This window comes from Leucoraja erinacea, chromosome 32 (genome assembly GCF_028641065.1).
Source record: "Leucoraja erinacea ecotype New England chromosome 32, Leri_hhj_1, whole genome shotgun sequence".
NCBI lineage: Eukaryota > Metazoa > Chordata > Chondrichthyes > Rajiformes > Rajidae > Leucoraja > Leucoraja erinaceus.
Window position 1 is genome coordinate 655,885 of NC_073408.1, and position 19,116 is coordinate 675,000.

The following is a 19,116-nucleotide window of genomic DNA, read 5'->3' on the forward strand; positions in this document are numbered from 1 at the left end:
TCATTTTCTAATTAAAAATTGACGCAGGTTTGATTCAGAAATTCAAACAGTTCTGAATATCGAGGGCTTTTGTTCAGTAAACTTTTATCGTCTCCTCCAGTAATTGAATCACCTTTAAATGATACTCCTACATCAAGATTCCCTTTAAAGGACTGACACTAAGTTTAATAAACAGAGAACACATTTATGAGAGTTTCACCATGTACTGGAACCCACATACACAGTAAACGAACAAGCAAACCAGGAAGACAGGAGAAAGAACAAGTCCCAGAGTACGAGTCAGTGTCCGATTTAAAGTTTTCTATGAGAATGAAACGAAACTGATACGAAAAGAAAGGTTGCTTTATCTCAGTGCGGCTGGTGAGAAGCTCGGGCAGTTTCCAGAGAAGAATTCACTGTCCAAATTAAAGGTTTCTGGAGGAAGAAATGAAACTGATACAAACAGAAGAGAGGTTGTTTTATCTCAAGATGGCTGGTGAGAACTTCTGGCAACACAAACTCGCCCACCACCTGGTTTTACTTTTCATTTATTTAACTGAAAAATCAGGTTGGGTCAAGTTAAAATAATCTGCTATCAATTATTTTATTTCAGAGGAAAAATCATTGGCAGGTTTGTGATCGTCCGATTCCATGGTCGGGGGTAGAGTTTAATACACCAGGAGCATTAGGGCAAAACATTCCAAAAGTTGCCTCGTGAAAACCCATGCAAACATGAAAAATGAACCAAAATACATCTTTACCAAGATCAAGCTGCCACAAGCATCCAGAATGTAACCAAACCCGTTATATACCAGAAACACATACAAACACTGAAAATATTGCTTCAGATTTCTGAACAATTAATTCATACAGAATTAAACAACTATGGCAGGATGTCACTGTAGTTCTGGACGTTATTTATTAGCTGCCCAATTACTTATTTTACTACTTTTGTTAACACTTCAATGGGACAGAGTCCTGGTGAGGCCACATCTGGAGTATTGTGTGCAAGTTTGAGGAAGGACATCCTTGCTATTAAGGCAGTGCAGCGTAGGTTCACGAGGTTAACTCCCGGGATGGCGGGACTGTCATACGAGGAAAGACTAGGCTTGTATTCACTGGAATTTAGAAGGATGAGAGGATATCTTATAGAAAGGTATAAAATTATAAAAGGACTGGATAAGCAAGATGCAGGAAAAATGTTCCCAATGTTGGGGGAGTCCAGAACTAGGGGCCACAATCTAAGAATAAAGGAGAGGACATTTAAAACCGAGATGAGAAAAAACCTTTTCACGCAGAGAGTTGTGAATGTGTAATTCTCTGCCACAGAGGGCAGTGGAGGCAGATTCACTGGATGGATTTAAAAGGGCTAGCAGAATCAAGGGATATGGGGAGAAGGCAGGCACGGATTACTGATTGTGGATGATCGGCCAAGATCATAATGAATTGTGGTGCAGGGTCGAAGGGCCAAATGGCCTCCTCCTGCACCTATTTTCTATGTTTCCCTTCAATGTTTATGCTTATTGACAATTAGAATAGCAGGTACGCATAGAATATTCAGCATCTTTGTGAATATCCAAGCATTTAAAAAAAAAGTTACAAAATGTTTTTACAGTTACCCCAGTGATTGGAAAGATAAGAATGAATCAATTTTAGCCACGTCGGTATCATCCCAAACGCTGGGTTGCAATTATGGTTAAAACAAAGCTGGCACCAATATTGTGGACATCCCAATGAAGGGCCTCCGTCAAATATTAATCCATTATTTTCTGCTGGATACTGGGATCATTTTTGTTTCTTCACAAAAACAAGGTTCGTGGACAAAGGGACAATTCATAACACAACTTAGTCACCGGATTTTTCATTCTCCCTTCACTCACATATTTATCAACTTTCCCCTTAAATGAACTGACATTTTCCCCCAAATAACTTCATGTGGTAGCAGCAAGCTCCACAGTTAATGCATCCCAAGTATTTTTTATTTTAATTGTATATAGAGTCATACAGGATAAACACAGGCCCTTCAGCCAATTGATCCAGGCCAACCAAACATCTGCCAGTGTTTGACCCATTGTGTCTATATTTCTCCTATCCATATACCTGCCCAAGTTGTCGTTTAAATGCTCTTATTGTCCCTGCCCTGTCAACTTGTTCCATACACCCACCACCCTCATACGTTAAGTATTTACGTAATGTTTCAGTAATTTGTGTAGAAGGGGCAAGTATTCTGTGTAGAACAATGAACTACAGGGGAAAGCTCAAACATAGTGGAGACGAGGCAGGGGCTGGGGCCTTGCTTCAAAACAACATTAAACATATTTCTGATTCAGAAATCAAACACCAATTTTGAGTGATTGCAAGATGACCTCAACTGACAACATACAGGGCTGGGAGTGTCCAGTAAAGATGAAACCCCCCCCCACCCCCCCCCCCCCCCCCCCCCAACCCTATTCCCCCCCCCCCCAAGTTAGGGATCCACTGTGTACCCCATTGAACATTAGGGGAGGCATGTGGGGGAGAGGGAGAAGTCACGAACGACATAATTAGAAATCATCCTGCGCTGGAATTCACTATAAAAGTGAAGTCACGATGTAATTGGATGTTGGACTATGGCCTTAAATTATACCGCACATTTTTAAATAAATAAACACCTTAAGTTGCTCGTAGGAGGAATAACTTAGAGGTCACGAGCGAGTTTCTGGCTGAAGGAATGTCAATCTGTAGACTTTTTGTTAACCTCAGGAGTCAAGACGAGAACCAGAGTAGCTGAAATCCCCAGTGTGTCGACAGAGGTCTTTGCAGTGAGCAGGGGTTACCCGGGCAGGTCAACATCTCGGGCCTTCCTGCAGCACTCATTTCCTGAGCAGCCCAGGGTCTTCCAGCAATAAAGCTAATGGCACTTCCTAGCTGGACATGTTCAGGCAGGGCTGGTCACACAAAGGGAAATAAATGCTGGTTCCCATTAGGAGCTTACATTACCAGGTGCCATTAATAAGGCCGGGAGTAAATAGGACCAAGGGGGGGGGGGGGGGGGGGGGGGGGGGGGGGGGAGAAGGGGGCAGGGAGGGGGGGGGAGGGAGGGGCATGGTGGGGTGGAGAGAGGGCCAGGCTGCCAGGCAGATGATACACAACAACAGAGGTTGCTCAAACAGAACGGGCTAAATCCTAAATCCCTCCCACAAGGCACCAATATCTTCAGACAAATATGGAGGCATTTTAATTTGTGATCTGTTGCTGCAACTGGTGTGTTGAAGGCAAGGACTAAACAGAACACAGTGTCACACAGCATGCAGGACAGAGAGAGTTAGATTTAGCTCTTAGGGCTAAAGGAATCAAGGGATATGGGGGAAAAAGCAGGAACAGGGTACTGATTTTAGATGATCATATAGATTGGCGGTACTGGCTCGAAGGGCCGGATGGCCTACTCCTGCACCGATTTTTGTTTCTAAGTGGCCGGCCTCTGCTGCCTGTGCTGGATGGCTATACATGCAGTCTCACACTGCTGCTCACTCCTTGCACCCCTATCATTCACCCTCCATTCCTGTTCTAGTAATGTGCAGGAAGGAACTGTAGATGCTGGTTTCAATTGAAGGTAGACACAAAATGCTGGAGTAACTCAGCGGGAGTAACTCAGCGGGAGTAACTCAGCGGTAACTCAGCGGGAGTAACTCAGCGGGAGAGGCAGCATCTCTGGAGAGAAGGGGTGACATTTCGAGTCAAGAACCTTCTTTCAGACTAGTGTATTGACCCAAAACATCACCCATTCCTTCTCTCCAGAGATGCTGCCTGTCCCACTGAGTTACTCCAGCTTTGTGTCTCTCTCCAATTATATGGCTCCTGATAAAGATTTAAACAAAGTGCGTTCCCACTAGTCTTAACCCTGCAGCTGCTGCAGGTAATTAAGTGGCAAATACAAAATGGGACCAGTGTCTGTGCAGCATCAGAACACAGTGCTGGCTACCATAACTTCAATAGTCAGGATGGTGAAACTAACTGTGTGGGAAGGAACTGCAGATGTTGGTTTAAACTGAAGATAGACACAGTCTGAAGAAGGGTCTTGACTGAAACGTCACCCATTCCTTCTCTCCAGAGATGCCATCTAGGTAAACTAACTTCTCTGAATCTGAAACGCCCATCTTACATCACATCATTCAATCTTGTGTTTATATCACAGTAAAAAGTCCTCCCTCTCACAACAGAAATCCAATTTAAAAGTCTATTCTGAGAAAATATGCTTTGACAATCGAGGTAGAAGAGTCAGCATTTCTAAACGTATATAAAAAGCCGAGCCTAGTGGGGGAAACAGAGCGACATCTCCGACACAGTGCAGTGATTCACTACCAGACTCCCAACCCGTTCCAAATCTCTCTTGTATCTACGCTCCCCTCATATTTCTGCCTGAACACCAAGCCAGGTGACAGGTGACAGGTGACAGGTGGCAGGTGGCAGGTGGCAGGTGAGGAACTCCAAGCCGCTGAGAGTGTTCTTCCGACGCCGGAGTTCCATCATTGGACGAGGGGGCCTGAAACACCGGGCTGCCGTGGGGGCGAGTGCGGGGGCCTCAATCAGCCACGATCGCAGGTGAACAAGAGGAAGATCAGTCATTGGTGCCTTCAGTCACAGTGGGAAACGTTGATCCCGCTATGGAAGATGTTTTATGTTTAATTCCACAATGTTGTGTTCATCTTACTGTGTGCTGCAAGGTAACTCACAGTCCACTGCACCAATTGGTGTATGTAACAATACATGTCCTTTGTGATGGGAACATACATGTTGCTGGCCAGCATTTTGGGTTGATTAGAGTTTTATCAGACTTGTACAGAGTGCAAAGCTCAATTTCATTATCAAATGACTGCAGGACCTTCTCTTCTGTCGTATGTATTTTAGACCTGCAGCTCCGTTGAGGCAAGGACTTGTACATGTAGTGGCAAACTGCGGGGAAATATCAACCAACAAAAGATACGGACACAGTCTCTGTGTCGATCTGTCCATCGTTAGCCCCTTACTCCCACAGAGAAACTGGTTAATACACGGCGTGGATTAGTACAGTATGGAAGTAAAGGCATCATCTTCCTCCCCATCTTCACCCCCTCTCTACATCCCACAGTCATTGCTGGTATCCTCACATCCAGCAGTTTCACAAATATTCACATTTGTACCACTTCTTGCTCAATGTTCTTATTTATCACTATATTTGCTCCCGTCTCCTATGACAACTGACGTACACCAAGACTTTACTGATGTAGGTCCATGCTCCATGGGTTAGTAGATGGGTCTATGTTGGACATGTCTCAAGTCTCATTCCACTTCACCCATGGCTTCATCCACCCTGTACACACGTGGCTTATTTTACTATCTTGGAGAACACTTTACACTTGCCTGTATTAATCTGCCCTCAATTCAAGACTGATTCTATGAGGCTTACAGGCACGGTGGGATGTTTTTTTACCCCTTAAGCTGTTCCTCCCGACACATGCAACTTTTTCCATTAACACAGTCTAATAAAAGATCAGTCAATCAATCACCCATTGGTTAAGATAAGGACTAACAAGATTAATCTTTGCAAACAGAATTTAACTAAATTATAAAAATGTTATTTTTCCCACAGAAAGTGATTAGAGCACAAGTCAGTCAGGCAAACTTTGTTAAAGTGGATAGTTTAAACAATAAAACCATATTCATAAAGTCAGTAAGTTTAATCGGGCTGAAACAGCAAGTTGTGAAAGAGAAGGGACTGAACTGGTTGTGAAGCGATTGCTGGGATTGGTTTGAAAGCACAACAGGAACATTACAAAACTTAGAGGAGTTCCAACAAAGGAGATGCAATGCTCACCTATGCTGCTCAATAGCTTCATTGCCGGCCAGCTCAATGCCACAGACGTTACACCGCTCACTGGCAGATCTATTCTCGGTCTTCATGCCCACAGCCAGTTCGCCCAACTTGCTGAAAAGTTCCCTCTGGATGAAGCCTTGAGGCATGAGGCCGGCGTACCCGCTAAAGTCCATCGCCATGGAGAGCGCAGGCTGTACGTGCAGGGCGGACGAGAGTGAGGCGGGAACCTCCAGCAGACCGTCAGGCCTGCGGTTGAACTGAATGGGGTACAAGGTGGCATGTCTCTCCGCCTGTGCACTAGAGCTGTTCTCCAACCCCACTTGGGCAACAAACCCACCCTCGAGAGGCTGATCCCCGGGATTGTCCTCACGCACGTAATGCAGCTCGCGGGCACTAGTGATGACGCTGCTACGAGTTGGCGTGCCGGGCGCTTCTTTGGACTTATCTGCATCGAGTACCTTCTCTCCCCCTGAAGAACCCATGTCACCCATCTTGGGGCCTTCACCTTCCTCCACCTGCATCATTTCATGCTTGATCTCAGCTATCATGGGATGTCTACTGCTAGCAGAAAATGCTTCATCTACAGCAGCTTGTTGCAGAGTTCCCTGAATAATCGATTGCCCGATACTCATTAGACTATCTACAGCAGCTTTGGTGGGGCTCATTGCTGAAAGGCCAAAGGATGTGGAGACTGACGGACTCTGGTCTTCCATTGGCCCTGTTGGCATGGCTTGCTTCGCAGGGTAACCAGCCTCTTCACCAGAAATGTGTTTAGTAACCAATATGTTCTTGGTAAAAATGACCTTTCCCCCATCCTCCTCTTCAGTGACAGTCATGTCTGTATCATGGTCATCTGTCGCCTGAATCGTCTCCAGTATCTTCAGACACTGCTCCTCCAAATACTCAATCTCCAATATTTCTGCTGCATACAACAGATCATCCAAGTCCTCTACTTTGGCTTGCAGTGTGGCAGTGTAAGCATATTCCAGGATCTGTTGGAATGTCTTTGGTGAAAGGAAGTCCAAGGTGTAATGCTGACTGTTGCGTAGAAACAAAATTTCAAACATCTTGCTGGTGCAGGCCAAGACTGTGCGATGGGCGTGGAACTCCTGGCTGTCCACCAAGATCACCACGTCACACAGAGTCCCCAACAGTCGCATCTGGTTGGCTTTGTGAAGGAGCACCGAGGGATGCGTGGGATTCTGAAGCTTTACTAACCCCATGTTTAATCAAATCCACAGATGTGTTCTACACTGGACCAATTCATCAGGCTGTCTGTATGGTTGGCTACACGGTCTGTTGTTGAAGTCCGGTGTCACCTGCAACAAAAAAAATGGGCAAGAATTTTAAATTGCTTTCTTGTGGAAATGAAGGTTGGCAGCAAATTCTGCTCTCCATCAATCTACCCATCAAACATCTCCTTACTGATCTGCACATTCCCTATACCTCAATTATTATGTCTGAAAGACTCAAGGACCACAATATTGTGATGTTGCATTGAATCCATCATCTCCCCCAGAACTCATAAATCTTTCGTTCCAACTTACACAACCCACTGCATTTCTCAAAAGCCTCATTCAGCCATTGGCAGTTGGCTCTGTTTACCCATGGATCCAATTCTCTGGAATCCCTTGCCTCCGTTTCTCTTCCTTATTTACAAAAAATCTTCACTCCCTGCATGTATTGGGTCAGCGCGACGTACATCGGCAGCTCCCACCAACTAGCCAGTCATCATACACCTCGCTGAGCTCATACTGGAAATGTATCAGTTGTACAGGGTCTTGGTGAGACCACACCTGGAGTATTGCGTACAGTTTTGGTCTCCTAATCTGAGGAAGGACATTATTGCCATAGAGGGAGTGCAGAGAAGGTTCAGCAGACTGATTCCTGGGATGTCAGGACTGTCTTATGAAGAAAGACTGGATAGATTTGGTTTATACTCTCTAGAATTTAGGAGATTGAGAGGGCATCTTATAGAAACTTACAAAATTCTTAAGGGGTTGGACAGGCTAGATGCAGGAAGATTGCTCCCGATGTTGGGGAAGTCCAGGACAAGGGGTCACATCTTAAGGATAGAGGGGAAATCCTTTAAAATCGAGATGAGAAGAACTGCAGGCTCGAAGGGCCGAATGGCCTACTCCTGCACCTAATTTCTATAAATACATCCAGTGGAACAGCACCCTTCTACTTACATCACTGCCTGGTCTTGCCTTACTCTCCCTCTATAATCTGTACGTGAATATCTCGTCTATAATACAGGCCGACATGGAAAGCACATGAATTGGTCATCACATTCCCTTTTACTGCAGCTCCAGAAATTGTGCAGTAATGTTCTCATTTCCCCTGTAAACCTCGCTCTGAATCCCCACTATTGTTTGCTGTGCTCCACTGTATCACATTAAGTGCTTTAGTCATAAATCAATATTGCCACAAATATAGTACTTAATCCATGGTGACAAATGTTTGTGAAGGTTATTTATGGCCGTCTTGTATTCCCAGGTGCCGTGCTATGTAGCACCTTCCATCTCCCTCATTTAATTATCAGCCAATATGATGCCACTCCTGATAAACTTTGGCTTTCAAGATTAATTATTTGCAATTTTCAAGGGACAAAGCAAGGTAGTAAATTGATCGGCTAGGTAGCGTGCAGTCAAGTTATGGGAGAGGTGGGGAGAGGAGGGGGGAGAGGAGAGGGAGAGAGAGAGAGAGAAGGAGGGAGAGGAGAGGGGGCAGCAGTCATATTATAGGACATGGTGGACCCGCAGAGCTCTGCATTTCACCCAGTGTGATTGCTACTGGGTATTAACATTAAAGCAAAAATATTTTTCCATGCATTGAAGTTCCAAATGAAATCCCTCATCTCCGTTACATGACGGGTCTTGACGCCTGCTACGTTGCGCTCCCGACAGCACAAATGCTTCAGGGGGAATTTTAAATGGATGCTCAAAATCCATGAACAGCATTGATAGAGTTTAAGGTGCAGAAAATATTTCCATTACTGGAGGATTGGTAATCACAAGAGATTGAATTAAGATAGTTGGCAATAATGTTCGGGACAAAAACAAGCTAACGTCATTAAAAGGTTGGTTAATTGTTACAGCATGGAACTTAATGCCCAGAAAAACATAATTAGAAATAGACAAGAATGATTCAATGAATGAGTGGGTTAGCATATGCTGAGCGTTTGATGGCACTGGGCCCGTACTCGCTGGAGTTTAGAAGGTTGAAGAGGGACCCCATTGAAACTTACAGAACAATGAAAGGCATAGAATGGATGTGGAAAGGATGTTTCCACTGGTGGGAGAGTCTAGGACCAGAGGTCGTAGCCTCAGAATTAAAAGCAACTCTTTTAGAAAGGCGAGGAGGAATTTCTTTAGTCAGAGGGTAGTTAATCTGTGGACCTCATTGCCACACAGGGCTGTGGAGCCCATTAGTGGATATTTTTAAGGCAGAGATATACAAATTCTGGATTAAAACGGGTGTCAAGATTTTTGGAGAGAAGGCAGGAAAATTGTATTAGGAGGCAGAGATCAACCATGATTGAATGGCAGTGGACTCGACGGGCCGAATGGCCTAATTCTACTCCTATAACCTGCGACATTATTGTACACAAGTAGCCGACAAGCTGAGAAAAGGCAGTGAGGTGAGATTGATTGGACAGCTGAGTTAGCATAAGACTGTTAGGCCAAATGGCCTCTGAACTACTCTAAACAAAGCAGAAAGTGTAAAACAAATATAAATAAATAGGAGCCTAAATGGTTAAACATCAACTGCTGCTTTCCATTGACACCTTGACTTTTAGCAACTTGATACAGCTTGGCGCCAATTGCCGTTAAATTAGCTGCTAACATTTGCTTCGTCAAAGCCAAATGTTCTTGGACAAAACATGTAACCAAGGTCTATAACCTTTCCAACACATCCTTTTATCATGTGGAATATGCCTTAAGATCGGATCCAGTTTGTCTCTATAGGATTTCTGCCTACAATTTCACAGGTCACATTTTGGGGGGGCCTTTGAGTTAGGAATCTCAAACCCAGTTACACCATAGTGGAGCAGTGCAAAGGCCAATTTGCACCCACTGAATATTCTAAAGTCACTTTTTATTTCATAAGACAAGGACGGACTTGCAGTCACCAGCTATACGTAGAATTACAGTATATTGCAGTGGTATTTGGGCCAAATGGCCCACCTTCCACCCGACTGATCATTTTCCTCCTTTAATTTAACTAGTTCCCCCTCAGCCACATCGATGCTATTCACAAATGTTCTATATGGTAGCAACTTCAACATTTAACAAGGGTCTGGCTAAGAACTTCTGAAATCACCAGTAAATTAATTTGCGACTCACATACTCAAGACTCTGTTGCAAACTCCTACAAGTGGAAACTTCTTCCACCATGTTCAACATTTTCATAATCTTTTTGAAAGATTTCCATTAGGGTTTCTGTTCCAGAGACAAGCGCCCAGCCCTGATGAAGACACCTAAAGAGGTTCTAGCATTTAAGGACACAAATTGCTACGATCCACAAACACATTTAACCCGATTCACAAGCAAAGAGGAAGGCCAGGTCCTGTGAGATTGTGTCACTGAAGGGGTACAATTTACCTCTTCACTTCTTCCCAAAAATGGACAGGGTTGAGAAAAGCTTTTATCATAGCAACTCGACCAAATGTATCTGCAGTATTCCTCAACATCCCATTGGGAAGTTTAACAGCCAGACTGAACTGTGTACTTTCTGGGAATTTCAAAGCTTCTGCTTAGTAAATACTAACCAATTGATATAATTTCCCTTCTCAAGTAGGCACCCAAATTTCCCTTTTAAAAAGATATTGAATCACTTTCCATTTTTCACAATTTGCAGAAAGCCGACAACCAAAATTCCTCTTTTCCCCACCTTCCCTCAAAGCAAAAGAGGGAGCCTGTGTTTCAGCAGCAGCTCTGCCTCCAATCATTGGTCATGTTCAACTATACCTTAGAACCATTCCAAATATTTCCCATCTCCATGCTAGCTCTACTCTGCTGAAAGATCTCGGGCAAAATTCCGATACTTGTGGGTTCAAGAACCATTCCAAAACTGGAGCACTAATCTGGTGTTGTATTGTTGGGAGATGCTAGTGGGATATATAGAGAGGACTCATCTGCCTGGCACTGCAAAGTGTTCCCAATGTCTTCAGCAAGAGCCACATGGATCACAATCGTCCAACTTATAATGGTGCACATAAATCACTTCTGTTGCTATCCTGTGATCAACATTACTTTGCTTATTAGCAAATTGTAAGTAGTGGCTACACAACCACACTTTCATAGAAACAGTGTTTCCTGAAAAACATCAGCGTTGGGAAGAATAGAAAATTTCTGAATTGTCTTTCAGTAAAGCGAATGTTTCAAAGCCCTGTCAGAAAGGAACATGTAGATAAACCATGACATATGTCGCATATAAAGAGGTCGCTGACTCAAGGCACTGCACTCTTAGTCACAGCTTGTGTAAAATTCATTGTTCATTCACTGCCAAGCAACAACCCGCACTACCTTTAAATCTCTCTCCAAAACAATTTGTTGCAAGGCAGTAACACACCTCAAAACTACAGCTGGTGCAATAAACAGCTTATAGTTTAGAGGCCAATTTGATTTTAAAAGCGTCACATTGCACCGTAATGCCAGGCAATCTAGTATCCTGTACAGTAAAATCTGCTTGGCATATTGCAACAAACCAGTGCATATAGATTCCCATTCTCCCGTGCTTCGATAACAGCAATAACACGGCAACAAACATCTTGGGCTATCCTCATTCCGAGCAGCACTTCCCCCCCTCCCCCATCCTCATGAACTCATTGCCAAAGCTTTCAACTTCCTGAACAAGTACTAGCATCCAGCGTAAATGTAGCAACTGCACACAAAGCAACATTGGTGTAATGACCAACAATGTGTAGCACAGTTCCCACACCAGCCTTTCAAGGGCAGTAACAATCCTTCAGCTATGGGGATGGAGTGAGATTCTCAGGTTAGCTATGCACCCATTTTAATAAATGTATGTTTTTTAACAGAAACAATGGAAAAAGCTTCTTGAGAAAAACCAATCAACTCAAGGGCATCGCAGCGGGTAGAGCTGCTGCCTCACAGCACCAGAGACACAGGTTCAATCCTGACCTTGGTTGCCATGTGTGGAGTTTACACATTCTTTCTATGATCGTGTGGGTTTCCTCCGGGTGCTCCGGTTTCCTCCCACATCTGAAAAGATGAGCGTGTTTGTAGGTTAATTGGACTTTGCAAAAGTTAAAAACTGCCCCCAGTTTGTGGGAAGTGGGATAATGTAGAACTAGCGAGGACGGGGTTTTGTTTAATTCAGAGATACAGGACCTTCCACCCACAGAGTCCATTGGGTTATTGATGGTCTGCATGGACTTGGTGGACCGAAGGGCCTGTTACCATGCTGCGACTCTTAAAAATGTTAAACTATCAACTCAAGAGTTCTACTCCACAATATGAACTGTAATGACTAGTTTGCAACAATATCCATCGTTAGAACAGTACTTCATTGTAAAGTAATTTGGGGCAGCACAAGGTCAAGAAATTAACAACCCTTTCTGAACAGAACAGTTTGAATAAACACAAAAATCTTGCCTGTGACCAAAATAAACCCCTCTCTGTTCACGACAAGGTCCCTCAACTTTACAGCGAGTTATCGATATATTCTTACCCACATTAATCAATAGTTTAGAGGTGCATTATGCTGCAATGTCGATGCATTATGTTGTTGCCTTTCTCATGGTAACATTGCTTCAATTATCATTTCATTGTCAATTTGTTCATCGCTTATGTCTGCTGGCATAAAGAGTGAACACCTCACTATTTATCCCCAAAAAAACTCTGGAGAGTCCAGTCTCATCCCCACAGAAACACACTGTTACTGGACAATTACATTTGGCAATCAGCTTGAAATATTGGGCGCAAAAAAAAAAAAAGTCTAGTTAATAGCACAGAAATAAATGTTTTAATAAGGTCAACTTTAACAGCAGTTGGATTGAATGGACTACTTCGACACAGCAGTGAAACAGAAAGTAAATATTTGATAAAGAAAATGAAGAATAAAAGTTTGATAAAGGCAATAATACTGATCAGTAAAAGTAACCATTTCAATATTATGATATACTGCAAGGTGCTAAATGTGCTTTCCCCTCTGGCATTGAGTACTGGGGATTAAAACAAAGTGAACTTAAAATGATATTTTATTGTAATGTTGGGAGATTTTTTTTTGATTGACCACCTCAAAATTATCCGTTTAGGTCGAAATGTCTCTGGGGAGTATTGAAGAAATTGCAACTATTTTTCCAGTTAAATCTAGAAAACATTGCCCTGGGTATAAAAGGGACAATCTTACTTGTCCCAGGTGACGTTATTGAGAAGCAGGAAGGTGGCAGAGAGAGATAGTAGGGTGGGGAGAGAGAGGACAGGAAGCCAAGAATAATCTGTATGGAAACATTAAAAAAAGGGACATTTGCGAATAAACGGATCCCCAAAATTGCAGAATATAGAAACATAGAGAATAGGTGCAGGAATAGGCCACTCGCCACATGGTCTTCACTGAAACTTCCCCGCGGCCCTGGGCAAGTTTGATAAGTGGAATTGTTTCTCGCAGGTGAGGGCCAATGAAGGTAAGAGCCGACTCACGGAAACTCACACCTGGTCAAACCCGAGGGAGAGACAAACAGATAACCCGCGCGGCCAGTCCACCCGGAAGCGAACAATATGTCCCATTTACTCTCAAAGGTCCCCACTGGAAAGGGAAGGTCAGAGCTGATGTATTTAGCAACAGTTATTATACACAGTTTGTAAAGACAATAAATAACTCATTGGATGTCGCGCCTCAACAATTATACATTTAATAAAATATCTTAAATATAATTCCTGGACCTTGCCATCTCGACATACACAGGCTGTTTATTTGTGTACAGTTTGACCACAGTCCTTGTGTAAGACGGAACTGCAGATGCTGGTTTATACCGAAGAGAAACACAAAGTGCTGGAGTAACTCAGCGGGTCACTCAGGCGGGAATGGGATCCTCGTTAACACTACAATCTACCTGTGTCTCGGCTGGGAATTCCCGTTGCCTGAAACAGAGATCACAGCAACAGCGGCAGCGGCAACGCCAGCCAGAAATGCCGACTGACCCGCTGAGTTTCTCCCGCACTCTGTGTCCATGTGGAGGTCGCGGGTTCGGTTCCCGCTCCGGGGACTCGCTGCCAGCGGGGCCGGGACAGGCCGGGCGGGGATGGAGGGGCCGGGACAGGCCGGGGATGGAGGGGCCGGGACAGGCCGGGCGGGGATGGAGGGGCCGGTGCTGGGTCACTGACCAGGGGTCGTGTCCACTCTGCCGGACAACCCCGAAACTCCGCGGTCTATCTGTACGTACAGATACAGGCCGTTATCCCAGCGGGTGGGGAAAGGCGCTACAGAAATGCAACATCTATCCTCTATTTAACTTACTGCCAACCATTAGTTGTTGCTGGAGCCGGCGCCCCGGGTTCACTTCATTCACGGACAATTCCCGGCACACAGTCACCTCGCCAATACACCCGCCGGGGAGGAGAGGGGAGAGGAGAGGGGCCCAATTTGCTGCAAGTATCAACTGCACACGCGAGCGGATATTTTAAACTCTCCCTACTCACAGCCCGGCCGCTGCACAATGAACCATGCCCGACATTACATCTTTATACACGGAGATGTCACTCTCTCGACCTACCCGAGCCGTTCCTCAGACGGACAAAGGCACGTGTATCTGCTTTAACCCCAAATAAAGGGGCGGCTTCAAGCGCCGCCGTGCGAGAGAGGACAGTCCCAGAGACACCGGCCTCGGAAATCAACTTCACAACTAATGGTGTCCGGGGACTGTGTGTGGAGGGTGTATACTGGCCCTCATGTACCCGGCGCCAGCCGCCTCCCCCCAACCCCACTCTGTCTCTTTCTCTCCCTCTCCCCCTCACCCTCACCCTCACCCCCCAACCCCACTCTCTCTCTTTCTCTCCCCATCCCCTCTCCCCCTCACCTCCAATCCCCCCGCTTTCATTACCCACCCTGGCGCCGCTGTTCAGTAAATCACAACCGCCCGTGGAAACAGCACAGTTACATTCACAATATACAACTGGATTTCTTCACGTAAATGCATCTAAATTAACTGGTGAACACGTTGCAGGTGGGGACTACACGCCAGCAAGCGGCGCTTTAACAAGTCGGTCGGCGGCGAGAGGTTTAAAAGGCCAGCGGTGAGGATTCGCAGCTCGGATCCCAACAACGACCCCCCCCCCCCCCCTCTCTCTCTCCATCATCCCTCTCCCCTCCCCCCCCCTCCCCTCTCCCCTCTCCCCCCCGGCCGGCACAGGCAGCCCGCTGGATGCAAGACACACACAGAATGTCCCCGCCATCAATAACCCCCCCACACACACACACACACACACACACACACACACACACACACACAAACCGACCCACACACGGGAGCCGGAGACATGTCCACATATAACGGGGGCTAAAGCCCGGGGTGGCCGCTAACAAAGCCCTCGCTCCCTCCCACGTTAGACGTGTTTGCACTCTGGTCACGGCTCGGCTCGCTCGCGTCTCCCCACCACCCAGTGTCGTGGACTCTGCAGCCAGACAAAGAATCACACAAACAGGCGACACACACACACACGATGACAATGGTCACACCGGCAGCGTTTCTCCACTTACCTTCCTTGTCCTCTCCGGGTACAAATAGGTTTGGCCTTTTTATATAAATACAATGATCTTTTCATTCAGCGCAGACCCAGTGGGGGGGTCGGTAGTGGAGGATGTGGGCTGTGATTAGCGCCGCTCTCTCCCTCTCACAGCCACTCACACTCACTCTCACACTCACACACACTCTGTCACTCACACTAACACACACTGTGTCTCACACTCACTCTCTCTCTCTCTCCCTCACTCACACATTCTCTCTCTCTCTCTCTCTCTCTCTCTCTCTCTCTCTCACACACTCATTCTCTCACACTCACTCCATGTAGCAAATCAAATGGTCCCACACGTCATCCGCCCGCGCCTCACACTCACTCAAGTCCGCAGCCCCGACGCGCTGTGACTCTCGCCAGTCCGCCATCTTTCATCCTGGCGCCGCTCCTGAGATGCCCCTTGTACCTGATGTCCCTTGTACCTGATGCACCACCCCAGTGAGGAGTCTGTGTGTGTGTGTGTGTGACCCCCCTCTAACCCGGGCCACCCCCTGCACGGTTTACCCATGGGTTAACTCTCTCTTTACACACTGTCTACAATGCAGGGAGTTGAATTCTACATCTTGATATTTGCATTTAGCTGAAAGCGCGAGTTCTGGTCAGAACAGAAGCAGCAAATTGGAGACACGGTGGGAGAGACCCCGGGCTGTGGGCATTGTTTATCTGCAGCTTTATTTAATCCTGATGCCTGGTGGATGCGTTTACTCCCGTTGTTTGCAAGTACACTTGCAGGGGGAGGGGGGGAGAGGGGGGGGGGGGGGGGGGGAGAGAGGGGGGGGGGCTGAGGGGGGCGCTGCAGAAGCGGGCCTGAAGTTTGGGGTTCATCGTTGCAGCATCACCTTTGTACATTTTGGGGGTGGGCCCCGATCATGTCTCACCCGGTGGTGTGACATTGCCCAGGGGGGGGGGGGGGTGAGGGGGGGGGGGGGGGGGGGGTGGGTGGTGGTTGTGTGGTGTGGGGGGGGGGGGGGGGGGGGGGGGGGGTTGTGTAAGTGTAGGTCGCTACCCTCGCTACCTCTTATATCATTGGGAACCTGGCTCAAAGATTGGAAATCTAGTTCCTCTTGTAGTTTCCCAACGCCAGCAGGTGACTGACTGTATTTAGACTACATATTATATTTATCAAATATATTTAAAATACCGAGCGGGGTTATTATCATTCATCTTTTACGAGACATTTATATCATTCTAATGATCTCATTACCACGAGGTCAATTTCCAAACTGTAAATCATAATTTAAAAAACTGTCGATGCTGGAAATCTGAAATAAAGAATAAATCGTGTAGCGACGGCGTCTGTGGGATGAGAAACACGTCAGATCGCCGCTGCATTTTCTGGTTTTATTTCCACAAGTTACCTGTTTTGAGCAGCCGTTGTCAACTGTTATATTTATCATGTTGTAAATGGAATAACTCCAAAAGAACTAAAAATATAAACTCGAAGTCACTCTTAAGTAACATTTCCTTCGTCACTAAAATAAATAACTCAAGAGTCTTCTGCAATATTCCATTTGGCATTGAATTGTTACACGCTGTACTGAATACGATGCTAACATCGCTTGTAACAAACACGTAACAAGTCCTGATAACTTCACCCACAGAATGTGTTACAGAGTGCGGGCCGGTCACTGTAACATCATTTATTTTAAAAAGGGGAAGCAAATAATTACTTATGCAAGAAGGTCTAATAACATTAGTGTGGTCAGTGGGTGGGAGACTGCGACCTTCACGTGTTCCACCCTGTTTAGACTCATGCAATCAACCCGACGTGACAAACAAGTCTAGGCTGTGCGCGCCATTCGCAAGAAGATGTATGTGGTTCGTGAGTGTACGCTGGGGAGCAGAAAACAACATGTTCAGAGGGCACATTTAATAGCAACCACCGCATTTAAGCCTTCAGCCCGTTTCTCATTGCCCCCTTTATTGAAACATATAAGATTGTTAAGGGATTGGACACGCTAGAGGCAGGAAACACGTTCTCGATGTTGGGGGAGTCCAGAACCAGGGGCCACAGTTCAAGAATAAGGGGTAAGCCATTTAGAATGGAGACGAGGAAACACTTTTTCACACAGAGAGTGGTGAGTCTGTGGAATTCTCTGCCTCAGAGGGTGGTGGAGGCCGGTTCTCTGGATACTTTCAAGAGAGAGCTAGATAGGGCTCTTAAAGATAGCGGAGTCAGGGGATATGGGGAGAAGGCAGGAACGGGGTACTGATTGGGGATGATCAGCCATGATCACATTGAATGGCGGTGCTGGCTCGAAGGGCCGAAAGGCCTACTGTCCTGCACCGATTGTCCATTCATTGTCTGAATATCCCAGACAGATACCGGCCTCGTCAAAATGGTCATTTCACACCCAATAGGCCAGTAGTCACCTGTCAGACAATCCCACACATACTGTTCCCAAAGTGTAAGAAACACACACTGTACTTTGAGTCTTAGGGAGATGTCCATCCTGATCACCCCGACTGAACAAAGACACTGTTGGTGGTGGAGCAACTCAGCGGGTCGGACACCATCTGTGGAGGGAATGGACAGACGACGCTTGGGGTTGGGATATTTGGTCACATTGGTAGCCATTGTACCTACTGACCATGTCTTTACCCACGACACATATACTGTGAATGAAATAAGTTACGAAGAAACTGCTGCTCTTTATAAACATCTAAAAAGTGAGCAACATTAACTTCGCACAAGCGGCACAGACATTGTGTGTGTGTGTGTCTACACTTTGCATGGACGGCTGCTCTTTGGAATATGTTGATAAGTTTGATGGACTACCACAAACCGACCTGACAAATTAGCACCGGAAATACCACCTCAAATATCTCCCCTCTCGAGAGATGTTTCATGAGGTTTGAAGAACATTCAGTTCTATCTGCACCGATAGCGTCTCCAATGCACACACCATCTACTATTTGAAAGGACAAGGACAGCAGACACATGGCAATACCACACACAACATGCTCACCAAGTCAGACAACTCATTATAGTTCTTTCGCTGCGAGAAGTCGCGGTCTTCCTTGACAACTGCACATGGACCACCTTGTATTGTATTGTATTCAAATTTATTGTCATTGTCTCAATTTGAGACAACGAAATGAATTTCCCTTACAGGCAGTATCATAAAAAAAATCACAAAAAAATAAATAAATAATAAATAAATAATAAAACATATTAAAAATATAATTGAAATTGAATTTTAAAAAAGCACAAACACAGAAAGTCCACGACACAACATAACATAAATGGCACCAAGGTGAGGATGGCACCATAGTCCAGCCAGCCTCCCCTCCGTGTTCACCCGTGGTCGGGGCCTTCCGAGCACCCGCAGTCGCCGCACCTTCTCAACTTGGAGTAGGAACTAACACGTGTTGGCATTCCCGCTTGTACGAGGTGTGAGCAGAGGGCGGCTGTACCAGCGAGGAGTGGACACTAAAGTGGGATTTAATGCTGGATGCTCATAAACTTGTAGAAAGAAGCGTAATGCATGTCCCGGCTAGTGTACTTGAGTAGCAACATGATGCAGAGTGCTGGAGTAACAG

At 45.8% G+C, this 19,116-nt stretch overlaps 1 protein-coding gene and 1 long non-coding RNA gene across 9 annotated transcripts in view; one reads left to right on the plus strand and one right to left on the minus strand.

Annotated features, from left to right (window-relative positions):
* zbtb16a (zinc finger and BTB domain containing 16a) overlaps positions 1–19,116 on the minus strand; it is a 163,386-nt gene that overhangs the window by 125,905 nt on the left and 18,365 nt on the right. For 2 of the 8 annotated variants that reach the window (XM_055660500.1, XM_055660499.1), the window contains one exon: positions 5,813–7,131. In XM_055660500.1, the coding sequence (XP_055516475.1) occupies positions 5,813–7,035 (1,223 nt within the window). In that variant the 5' untranslated portion in view covers positions 7,036–7,131. Of the gene's footprint in view, positions 1–5,812; positions 7,132–14,299; positions 14,525–14,555; positions 14,710–14,886; positions 15,022–15,297; positions 15,405–15,538; positions 15,811–15,895; positions 15,997–19,116 lie in introns of those variants that run through there. The other 6 variants (XM_055660501.1, XM_055660502.1, XM_055660498.1 and 3 more) reach the window with 6 other exon arrangements.
* The window catches only part of LOC129712236 (uncharacterized), a 4,657-nt gene continuing 477 nt past the window's right edge, over positions 14,937–19,116 (plus strand). Inside the window, exon 1 of the long non-coding RNA XR_008726014.1 lies at positions 14,937–15,075. This is a non-coding gene — a long non-coding RNA (uncharacterized LOC129712236). The remainder of the gene's footprint in view (positions 15,076–19,116) is intronic.